This window comes from Sorex araneus, chromosome 2, assembly GCF_027595985.1.
Source record: "Sorex araneus isolate mSorAra2 chromosome 2, mSorAra2.pri, whole genome shotgun sequence".
NCBI classification, from domain to species: Eukaryota; Metazoa; Chordata; class Mammalia; order Eulipotyphla; family Soricidae; genus Sorex; species Sorex araneus.
In genome coordinates this window covers 336189207-336201528 of record NC_073303.1, presented here as the reverse complement: position 1 = coordinate 336201528, position 12322 = coordinate 336189207, and the positions used below count along the sequence as shown (strand labels likewise).

The following is a 12322-nucleotide window of genomic DNA, read 5'->3' as shown; positions in this document are numbered from 1 at the left end:
CGATTTATATTCATTCTCCTCTCTTAATATGCAAAACATAGCTCCTTTATTGTATTGTCTTCAATCTGTTGCAATAAGTGATTCATATGGATTTGTTCATTTCTTTGACCATCTGAAGAAAGCTTTGGTTTAGGGTAAAAGTATCTAAGGCATAGCAATTACTAATTATTGTGTTAAGTTCACATTGGGCAGTATCTCCAGACAGATTATACATATATATGTGTGTATATATGTGTGTGTATGTGTATGTCCATATCATATATCAGCACTGCAGAGTTTGCAAAATAGCTTCATTTCTTAATCTCCAGAATCCTATCAAATATGAAGTGTCATGGTGAACACTTAGACATTTGTAAATGTTTTGAAGAAATTTCTTTCATACTTTGATGGTAGTAGTTTTTTTATGAATGTACCACACTGTCAGTTAATTCTCTTGATATCTATTGTCATAATTTTTTTTTTACTTTTTGGGTCACACCCAGTGATGCACAGGGGTTACTCCTGGCTCATGCATTCAGGAACTACTCCTGGCGGTGCTGGGGAGACCATATGGGATGCCAGGGATCGAACCCAGGTCGGCCGCGTGCAAGGCAAACGCCCTACCCGCTGTGCTATCGCTCCAGCCCCCTATTGTCATAATTTCTTATATTTGCTAAATTAAAAAAAAATAACTGGACTCAGGTGTCTAGTACAGGAAATAAAATGATTGTATTGCATGTGGCTAACTCAGGTTTGATCCCCGTATATGTCCTTTGTGCACCAGTGGGAGCCACTTCCAAGCACAGAGGAAGGAATATCCCCTGAGCACTGCTAGGTGTAGCCTAAAATGCATCTCAAACCACAAACAAAAAATGCTTCCTATTAGATAACCATTCTATTAGATAATCATTGGTTCTTTGAGATAGCAAAAGGTGTGAAAAAGCTTAAGCAACATATTTTGAGTAATTCAACTGCTGGTTGTTTCTAATCTCCTGATTATCACTGTGTCACTGTCATCCCGTTGCTCATCAATTTGCTTGAGCAGGCATCAGTAACATCTCCATTGTGAGACTTGTTGGTACTGTTTTTGGCATATTGAATATGCCACAGGGAGCCTTCCAGGCTCTGCCTTGCAGACGAGATACTCTTGGTAGCTTGCCAGGCTCTCCAAGAGGGGTGGAGGAATCAAACCCAGGTCGGCCACATATAAGGCAAACACCCTACTTGCTGTGCTATCGCTCCAGCCCCTCCTGATCATAACTATGTCGATTTCTAAGGATATAGAAAAGATTTTTTTCATCTCATCAGCATTTTGGCTATGTTTATTGGTGAAGAATGATTTTTCAGAAGAATAAAAAAATCAATACAAAGAAAAAATATTGGTAAAAAACTAATATAATACTGTATTACTTTGAGGCTGATATTACTAAGAAGGAAAAAGAGGGCTTATCTCTCACTGAATAATACAAATGAAGAAGGAAGAATGGTATAACTTCCATGTTCATTGTTTCTTACCAGTCTTTTTCAAAAATGCACCAGTTTGGGAAAGGGAGTAGAAGACCAGGCCTCGTCCCAAGTGTCTCTCACCAGTATCTTCAGTCCCTCGCCACTAAGCAGGTGTTTTGCTAGTTGTCATAAGGAATGAGGAGAAACATATCTTAAAACAACATTCTCTTTAATTTCCAGAGCTCCTCTTCAACTCTAAAGCGAAGCCTGGACTTCTTAGCGAAGTACAGAAGGTGCTTTATAGCCTCTCTCCAAACTACCCTCATTGGCCTTTCTTAGCAGAACACATGATTCCAGATACTCTGGACACAAACTGTGATTCTCAAACTGTTTCTGGCCTTGGCTGCCTCTATCTTGTTTCCTTCCTCCAGCCCCATCATCCTACATGTTGGCCACTTAATCTTACAACATGGTCCCCTGTTTATGTGATAAACATTTTTCCCCCTTGTAACCCTTTGGAAAATCCTAGGGGCCCAAAGAACATATGGCTTCCAGTTGAGAAACATTGCTCTAGAAGACCCCAACCAACCTAAACAGGTGGCAGTTCCACAGACACACTGTGTATATTCTTCCTATGTTGCCTTTACCCTGTGTGTGCCTTGACCAAGAAGGCCTCACCTATATCTCAAATGCCTTTTTACTTTTTTAGCCCCAATAAATAAAATGTCTTCTGTTACTTCCTCAAAGTCTTCCCAAATGCCAGGGAGGGTTTGGTTGTAGATATGACATCTCTGTGCTCATTTCGAATAAAATCCTGGCATATTGCTTTACCATCATGACACTGTTCTTCTTTTACTTTTAGTGCTGGTGATGCAGGAGCTCTGCTTTCCCCTCACTAGCCCTTGCCCAGCTGAGTAGGCATTCACTTGGTGTTTTTTTGCCAAACACCACCAACAAGATGTGGCCTACACCACTTGGAGACACAAATGTTCCACAAATATCTGCTTGTGAAGGAGTAAATTACTGACCCTGAGAGAGAGCCAGGCCTACAGCTAACCAAAGACAAGACCCCAGATATGTCTAGGATGAGCTTTTAGAATGCAATAGGATGTCAAAGAAGAATGAAAACCAGGGGATGGAGTGATAGCACAGCAGGTAGGGCATTTGCTTTGCACGTGGCTGATGGGGGTTCAATTCCCAGCATTCCATATGGTCCCCTGAGCACCGCCTGGAGTAATTTCTGTGTGCAAAGCAAGTAGTAACCCTTGTGCATCACCAGGTGTGACCCAAAAAGAAAGGAAGAAAGGGAGAAAGAAAGAAAGAGAAAGAAAGGAAGGAAGGAAGGAAGGAAGGAAGGAAGGAAGGAAGGAAGGAAGGAAGGAAGGAAGGAAGGAAGAAAGGAAGAAAGAAATAGAGGGAGGGAGGGAGGGAGGGAGGGAGGGAGGGAGGGAGGGAGGGAGGGAGGGAGGGAGGGAGGGAGGGAGGGAGGGAGGAAGAGAGGGAGGGAGGCAGGGAGGGAGGGAGGGAGGGAGGGAGGAAGGAAGGAAGGAAGGAAGGAAGGAAGGAAGGAAGGAAGGAAGGAAGGAAGGAAGGAAGGAAGGAAGGAAGGAAGGAAGGAAGGAAGGAAGGAAGGAAGAGAAAGAAAGAAAACTAGTTTTATAGGGATAAGTAAGGAAGTAGTAATATATCAGGCTAGGTCTCAGAAGGATCTGGCGGCAAAAAAAGTGTAAACAGCTCAGCAAAAATGTTGTAGAGCAAGAGTGGAAACCAGTCTATCTTCTGGCTTATGATAAAATTAATACCCTGTGGCTCTGTGACCATCCTGTGCCCAGTCTAAATCTGCTCCCCCATTTCCACTGCCCACTTGTGGCCCTCAGTGCTCAGATACTCACTCCCATTGCCTCTCCTAATCTGGAAATATTGTTTACTCAAAAAGAGATGCTAGTGTACCAAAGTTTCTTTAACCAGTCATCTGTTCTAGGGCACTTGGGTTATTTTCAGATTTTGGCTATTATGAACACTGCTGCAATGAACATATAGGTGCAGGTGTCATTTCTACTGTGCTTTTTTGCATCCTCAGGATATATTCCCAGAAGTGGTATTGCGGGATCATATGGAAGCTCAATTTCTAGTTTTTGAAGGATTGTCCATATTGTTTTCCATAAAGGCTGGACCAGCGGCTTTCCCACCAACAGTGAAAGAGTGTCCCCTTTTCCCGACATCCATGCCAGCACCCATTGCTTTTGTTCTTTTGAATGTGTGCCAGTCTCTGTGATGTGAGATGATATCTCATTGTTGTTTTGACTTACAACTCCCTGATGACTAGCTATGTGGAGCATTTTTTCATGTGCCTTTTGGCCATTTGTATTTCTTTTTTGGGGAAACTTCTGTTCATTTCTTCTCCCCATTTTTTGATGGGGTTGGAGGTTTTGCTTATAAATGTATAGACATGGAGAGTATCATGCTAAGTGAAATGAGTCAGAAAGAGAGGGACAGATATAGAAGGACTGCACTCATTTGTGGTGTATAGAATAACATAACATGAGGCTGACACCTAAGTACAGTAGATACAAGAGCCAGAAGGACTACTCCATAGCTGGAAGCCTGCTTCATGAATGGAGAGGAGAAGGCAGATGGAATAGAGAAGGGATCACTAAGAAAATGATGGTTGGAGGAATCAGTCGGGATGGGAGATGTGTGCCGAAAGTAGAAAATGGACCAAACATGATGACCTCTCAGTGTCTGTGTTGCAAGCCATAATGCCCAAAAGTAGAGAGAGAGTATGGAGAATATTGTCTGCCATGGAGGCAGGGGGGAGGGTGGGGAAGGGCGGGTATACCAGGGATATTGGTGGTGGGGAATGTGCACTCGTGGAGGAATGAGTGTTTGATCATTGTGTGATCGTAACCCAAACATGAAAGCTTGTAACTATGTGATTCAATACAATTGATTAAAAAAATACAATTTAAAAAAATGTTGGCAGGGCTGGAGCCTGGTACTATAGTACAGTGGGCAGGGTTTTTGCTTTGCATGCGGCCAACGCTGGTTTGATCCCTGACATCCCAAGGACTTCCAGTAGCTGACTGAAGAGCCAGGAGTAATCCCTGAGCATTGCCAGTGTGGCCCAAAAATAAAAATACACACAAAAAAGTGAGAGATACTGGCGTGGGTGGAGAGGAGACCAATACAATATGGTTGAGCCTTGAACCACTTGGGTTTGAGCCTGTAGAGTCCCCGTGTTCTTGGATTATTTTTCCTTTCCGAGGATGCAAGTGCAGAGATTAAACCAATGTGAGTTGGTTGAATCCCCAGATGGAAGAACCCTGAGACGGAAGAGACATGAGCTCCAGGGAATTTGGGCCTTTCAGTTGGAAAGGGTGACCTGAACCCAATCTCTTAACATAGCTGAGTTTTGAGTGAAGTCAAAGTTATTCTCAAATGCTTGACCATGCAGGTTTCGTCTACTTGAGTCAATTCCATTCAAGCGTAGACTTACTGTGTAGTCAAGGGATCATCATTTGGACCTGGGGAGTGATTGTAGCTGCTGGGAGCTGCTCTGGGGTCTTATGGGGACATAGCCTCTAGCCCACCCGGAGAAGAGGCTCTGGAGACACTTTCTGACAACTCTGTTTTCCTCCTTTCAGTTGTTGATGAGCAACTCTGCCAATTAGATGTTGGCCATCTAAGTGTGGCTGGAACAAGAGCAATTGTTATCAAAAGAAGACAAATAAAACTTAAAATAGTGCTCCCCGAGACTTTGAGCAATGGGCTGCATTTTGATTGGAAGGCGTGGTGGAGGGTAGGAAGGTGTTCTGGGAAGATGTGAGTAAAGGAAAGGAACCAGCTAATTAGCTCACATCACTAGGCTCTTCGGCCCTGCCACTCCCTCCTGGAACTCACAGTGGGTCCCGAAAGGGGTCAGCGCCCCAAGAGCACATATTCATCAGAGCATAGGAACGTTTTGCTGAATGTTGCAGAAACATCGTTCCTGTCATTCTACATCATTCTGGAATTTACAGCTATGTGGTCTGATTTAAAAAAAAAAAAAACTCACCATCTTTTTTTTCCCTTTTTTTAATTACAGAATCATACGATGACCCAGCACAGCAGTTAGTGCAAGTACCGTCTTGCACTAAGGAGAACTTTTGTGGCACAAAAAGGGAACATGTTTTACTCTTTGCACGAAACTTTCATTGTTAATGTATATTATTCAGAATCATTGTATTGTACCATAAAACTTGTATTATCAGAACTGTTGGATGTTCATGTGTTTGAACTTTTGAGCACCGGATAGACTTCTTGTATATAAAGTGTTGCACATGTATTATGTCGTCTGATACTAAAATGGTCTTATAAAGACAAGTGGACTCGGGCCCTATTCAGGCAAGATTAAAATTAAAATGTGAGCAAAATGGCTTAAGAGAAAGTATTTTCAAGGAAGACACATGAAAACAACTGTGTTACACATGAGACTGTTTGTACTTCCTTTTATTTACACTTAAGCCCAGAATTTCTCTTTTGGTATATGAATGGTTAAATCCAAGACTATTTTTTATTGCTGAAGATTCTTGCAAACCACGAAGAGATGTTCTCACAGAACAGAACCCTCCAGCTGGATAAGGCCCGTATATATATTTGTAAGCCTTGCAATGTGACAGGTAGCATCACTATATATGCAATAGTTGTTATGTAGACTGTCAAAGAAATTTTTTTCCTGGATACATTTGAAGCTTTGAGTGTTCAAGGTTTTCCTTAATGATTTCACACAGCCAAATTCTTGAACTAACCTGTATGTTACTGTTATTAATGTTTACTCTGCGGTCTGAACCTGGAGATTACTGGAATTGTTTTCCAAGAGGAAATAAATTCAGTTTACCATTAGGTTTGAGTGTATTTGTGTTTTCTTTCTCACGTTATCTGCCATTAAAAAAAATCTAATTGCCTGCACCCTTGGAAATGAAATCTGCTCTTGAGTCTATCACAGGCATGACCTCCATCATATTTAACCTGTTCACACTGGGCCAAATGCAGCGGGGAGGATATTCATCACATGGCAGAGGGAAGGAATCAGACCCCATCTACGCTACTCTCCTAGTTACTACCAGGTCACATTGTACTGGAGGATTCTGACATCACAGATGGATGTGATGGCTGTTTTCTGCATAATTTGCAGCCCAATTCATGTCATGCTGTGCAAATCTGAACTCAAAGTAGATGGCTGCAATTTGAGAGGCAGTTTGGCTTATGTGTACTTAAGAAGCAGCTTTGTTCATTCAGAAGACAAAGCACAGAGCAGGGAGCCAGGCGGCTGTTAGTTCTAGCTTCGCCTCTGACTCCCAGTGTGGTCTTGTCCAAATCACTCCTCATCCTAGCCTTGGTTTCCCCAGCCAGGGGAGGTAACACAGCTTGGTCATCAGCTTTCACCCAGGCGTGAGGTATCTCCAGAAGATTACTGGCACCACAGCTGGCCACAAAATAGTGAATGAGTGGGGACTCTCCTTTCAGAGCCTCTCTTTTAAAATAACAGAAGAGCAATGCATTAATTTCTCCCTGATATACTGGTGTAGTCAAAATTGGTAAGTAAAAAAACCTGAGATCAATGGGCAACTTTCATCCATCCACATCCCGTTGAAAATATTTCACCCACTGTGACTCTCTTGACCTCTTTGAGACTCTGAGGACCTCAAGCAGATCTTTATACCTTAACAAGGTGAGAATGCTCACAGTACTTTTAGGATGGCCAAACCAAAGCATGAACCAATTTATCTTATTAAGATCACCTGTTACCAAGAGCAACCTGACTGAAGCCCAGTCACCAGCACCACAAAGCACAACCTTCACCCCATGGTTCTGGAAACTTGGCTAGCCAAGATCACATGGAGGCTAGTTAGAGCACAAAGTACTGAACATGTAGCTGGAGTTGCTGATTCAGTGAGACTGGGTGGAACTCAAAACGGGACAATTCTAACAAGTTCCTAGGTGATATTTCTGACTAGGGATCTGCAATTGCACCTTATTTCTAGTTTAGTTGGATGTATAAGAGTGACTGTATTAACTATATGCTTGCAATGATCTATTTTGGCACTAATTGTTTTGAAAAAAAAAACACCTTTGGTCAAATTTTAAGATCATTCAGAAAGAACATCTCATGTGATGACAGAGTGCTTGCCAGAATGTTTCCTGAGTGTGTGTGTGTGTGTGTGTGTGTTTAGTTTTTATCGTGCTGGAAAACCCACATCTATACATTTCACAATGGATTGCCAGCATGCTATTTAATTAAAAAGCTTTTTCACCACCTACATAAATAATGAAGTATGCTGAGAATATGCAAGTACATTCATAATTAAAATACTCGGCTATATTTAAAAAAATTAAAATCTCTGGTCTATTTGAGGATTTTGCATTTAAAATGAAATAGCCACAATTAATAATGATCCTTTCAGAGCCCTAAAACTCTAGGTGATTAATGAGTGAGTTAATGTTTCACTGACCATAAGTGGCTCATCTTCCATGGAGTGCAGGTGCCGGTGTGATCACAAGGATGAGCCCCCGTTGCCTCCTGTAGTGGTGCTTCTCCGAGGCTCCCCAGGTACGTTGGAAACAGCAGAACTTGGAAATCTAAGGAAGCACCGATGCTTGTGCTTCTCGTTCTGCCTGAGGTTTCCTCTGAGCTGATCACTGGGCTCACACAGACACCATTTAGCCTCTTTCCATACAAAACTGAAGGCAAAGAGTTGAAACTGACCTGCAGTTTGACTGATCTTCCAGTGACCAAGAGAGGTTCCAAGCAAGCAAGTCTTTTCTTAAAACTACCTGCTCCTCATCACATAATTATTCAGTCATGTGAGAGAGTTTGCTTATTATCTTGTTTATATCTATCCTTTATCCCCTACTTTATTTCCTAGGTATAACAAGCAATAAGCAAATTGTTCATCAAAATTATCCTCTAACAGAGGGAGAAACGTTCACCCCCTTGTTTTTAAATTTTTTTTGGATTCTTTTGTGCTTTCATTTTGATTTTGGTTTTATTTGCACCTTTCCTGAGTTTCCGGTAGTAAAGGAAAACAAAAACCAAAAGGGAGAAATGAACCAGTTCCTTTTGGATGCATTTTTTTCCTAGTTCCGAAAGGAATGCTCATAAATATACACAGGTGTGCTGTACAAGGGCTATTATTCCTGACCATAATTTTATAATTGAATGCAGTGGTTCTCATCTGAGAAAATGCTACTGCATACAGAACAGGATCAAGAGAGTTGCCAAACTTCATCTGATATCTAGTACAAGTCCCCAGAAGAAAGAATTGTTAGGTGCCAAGTGTCAATAGTGACATGTCAGGTTTTCTTATATTTTTTTCAAGGACTTTTTTACATTGGAATCACCTGGGGAACTTTAAAGAACTCTATTACCTGAATCCCATCCTCAGAAATTCTGATTTAATTGGCTGGAATCTGAACTGGACATCAGAAGTGTCTCACAGGATACACAGGTAACCACAGCTGAGAACCATCAGCAAAGCTAAAATTCTCTGCTACTCTATGTATTCTAAACTAGTGGCTAGAAAATAACATCCCGGGAAAAGTTATATGTTCTCAGCCTTTTACCTCAACATCGTTTATTCAAAATAGAACTTCCTTTATTTTAACCATAACCATCATAACAAATCACAAGTTTGGTAAGAGCCAGGAAGGAAGGATTGACCAAGCACCCCACCACCTATACCTGGTCCAGGAAGACAAAGTCAGTGAGGGTCAAATCCCCAGTGGAGACTCTGGCAAACCAAAGAACAAATGCCCCATCACCAGCTCCAAGGTCACTTGCCTGTCGGATGTCCCCTGCAGAGACCAGATTGGACGGGTCTCAGGAGAAGCCAGCAGTCCGGGTGATTCTGTGCCATGTGTCAATGCCTAAATGTTGGCAATCTGCTCCTTTTGCATTCAAATTCTGCCTGATCCCACTGAGTAAGTGTGTGGGGTTCACTTTCAGGACAGATCTGACTTGTGACTGGCACGTTTTAATTTTGGATATCAACTGTTTTTCTGGTCATTCTCAGTCCAAAATAATTTAAATGGTATATACATATATATACATATATATATACTTGTTTTGGGTTTCATTTTGAAATCAGCATTGTATACAATTTAAAAGTGGTTCTATTGCCTTCGTAGTTCAATTGCTTCTGCTCGAGCAGTGATTCACCAAATTGTGTGTTCTATATATAAGCCCATCCTGATTCCTGGACATTTTGATTTCAAGTATTTTTATTTTTTCAAATTATAAAAGATAAAAAATAGTGTCGAGTTTATGATCTCTATTGCAACCCAAGGCTACATTCTTAGTGGCTAATGAAAATCAGGTTATTATGCATTGGAAATCATGTACACGGGTGATAAGGTTGGCATTGCGCTTTGAAGGTTGTAAAGTAGAGCCAGGTTCTAGTCCAAAATAAAGGTCAGGGTTCATGAAGGTTTCACCCACAAGTTGAGTCCGTTCCAGAACGTGGACAAGGACTCTGATGGACCATTAAGTTCGACTCTACAGAGCATGGCAGCCCTGCCTTTGTGCCTGTTGGGGTGCAACACTGCAGAACCCTTGAGATATGAAGTTTTGAAATCCAGATCCCATTAGAGAACACCTGCAAACGCTTCTCTACTCGGCTTCGGCAGGCCAGAGCCTCTTACCATCCTCCTGGTGTGGAGGTCGCTCTACCGAAAGTACTGAAAACTCCTAGAGTTCGAGGAAGGGAAATGATTTCAGGTAAAATGAGCCAGCGTGGGTTTCTGGCAGTGTCCCAAAGCACAGGTCTGGTTGGCACGACATCCCTGGGTGAGTGCCTCCCAAGATGGAGGTGGAGCCACCACCATCACCGCCAGATTCCTCTGTAATGAAGTCAGCTGTCAACTCCTTGGGGTGAAAAGCACAGAGCCCCTTTATTTCCAAGCAGGTGTTGCAGCATATTAAAGGTTGAATTCCATCTTGTGCTCACATCCTGTGTGAGCCAGTTTGCAGGCAAGCTCAGTTCTCTCTGCAAAGAGGGAGACTTGGCAATGGTGGAGGCTGAGTACTTAAATGGCAATCAACTTCTGGCTCCTATCAATTAATTCCTTCATGGACTTCTGCCTAAGTATAGCATCTTGAATTCCCAGCTGCGGAGGCTATGAAAAACAGCCCCAACAACACACACCACCATCCAGGGGAGGGCACACCAATGAACTGATGGTGGGTGATGCTATCCTGGGCCAGCAACGGATGCCATTTGGAGGCTCTCTTTGTTTACCTGCAGAGGAGAGAGCAGAATACGCTCCCACCCTTGTCTAGGTGAGAAATTCTTCAAGAAAGCTTTGGATTCTGTGTGCAATCATTATAAAGAAAGTCACCTCCTTTTGACTTTTCATTCCCAGATCAAAAGTGGCCAATGAGATGAAGCAAAACTGGGACTAAGGAATCAAAGAAGAACTTCACTGACACTCAGAAGCTGAAGGGTTAAAAAAAAACTGCTGAAAAATGGTCGTTGGCCCAAGTCCTACCAGAGTTCTCTCCCTCTCCTCATGAATAAGGAGCACTTTAGGGGCTGGAGCAATAGCACAGCGGGTAGGGCGTTTGCCTTGCACCCGGCCGACCTGGGTTCAGTTCCCAGCATTCCATATAGTCCCCCAAGCACCGCCAGGGGTAATTCCTGAGTGAAGAGCCAGGAGTAACCCCTGTGCATCGCTGGGTGTGACCCAAAAACCAAAAAAAAAATAAGGAGCACTTTAGTCAAAAGTAGAATTAGAGTGGGTATCAGTGTTGCCATAAAAGATCAAACAACTCCTCAGTACATCTAGTCAATTCAGGCAACATTTTAGGACATATCTTCATAGGAATGTGAATTTTCACCACAACTCAGGTGACTCTTGTAATCTAAAGAAATATTATGCGAACATCATAAAGCATAGACAATAAAAATCAAGGTTGCCTGGTAAGGGCAAATTTTTTTTTCTCTCTCCTCCATATGAAACATCCTTAGTGTGTGCCTCTCTCTGTTCTCTTTTCCTGAATCAGATGAAGAGTTTAGTCCTGCATATCAGGAGACAAAAGCTTCTCTCAGAATAATGCACTGTCCAGCATGACGGACACTAGCCATGGAAAGAGGTGGCTGTTTAGAGTTCAGTGAATTAAATGAAAATGAAAAATTAAGTTGTCCATTTCCCTAGGAACATCTCAAATGTTAGTTTCCCTAAGGGGCTACTGGCTACCATCTGGAGCATCACAGATTTAGAACATTCTCCTCCCCATGCAAATTTCTATCAGGTAGTCCCACAACTCTGTTCAACTTCCCCTGATCCCTTCCACACACAGGGACTCCTACTTCTCTAGCACCTTAGATATGTCCCTTCTAACTGCCTGTTATCTTCCCTTTCCTTCCCTGCATAGTCCTCATAAAAATTACTTTTAGTGACCATGAAATCTCTTTTAATATGTTTTTTTTAATTTCCTTAATTTTCTTCCAAATTTTTGAAATGTATGCTCTGACCACATATACCTCTTTTCCTGGCTATTGACTGACTCGCACCTTCCTTAACTGTGTCCATTAATATCTGTTTACTAACATGTGTTCCCAAAGTGAAAAACAGCGGTCTCTCTTTCTCTCTCTCTCTCTCTCGCTCTTGCTCTCTCACTCTCGCTCTTGCTCTCTTTCGCTTTCGCTCTCTCTCCCTCCTTCCCTCTTTCGCTCTCTCTTTTTTCTCTCTCTCTCCACACACACACACACACACACACACACACACTCACACACACTCAGTCTTCTTCAACCTTTCTCCTCTACTTTTCATTGACTTAGGTCCTCAGCCAACAGGGTCCTTGTTTCAATGACAGTGATGGCACTTCATAAATATTTGATTAATTACATTTTGATGATAG

General features: G+C 42.2%; 1 protein-coding gene across 3 annotated transcripts in view; it reads left to right on the top strand.

Annotated features, from left to right (window-relative positions):
• ZNF521 (zinc finger protein 521) overlaps window positions 1–6306 on the top strand; it is a 300533-nt gene extending 294227 nt beyond the window's left edge. For all 3 annotated transcript variants that reach the window (XM_055129073.1, XM_055129074.1, XM_004606027.2), the window contains one exon: window positions 5510–6306. In XM_055129073.1, coding sequence (XP_054985048.1) covers window positions 5510–5539 — 30 coding nt within the window. In that variant the 3' untranslated portion in view covers window positions 5540–6306. The remainder of the gene's footprint in view (window positions 1–5509) is intronic.
• Window positions 6307–12322: the final 6016 nt, after the last annotated feature.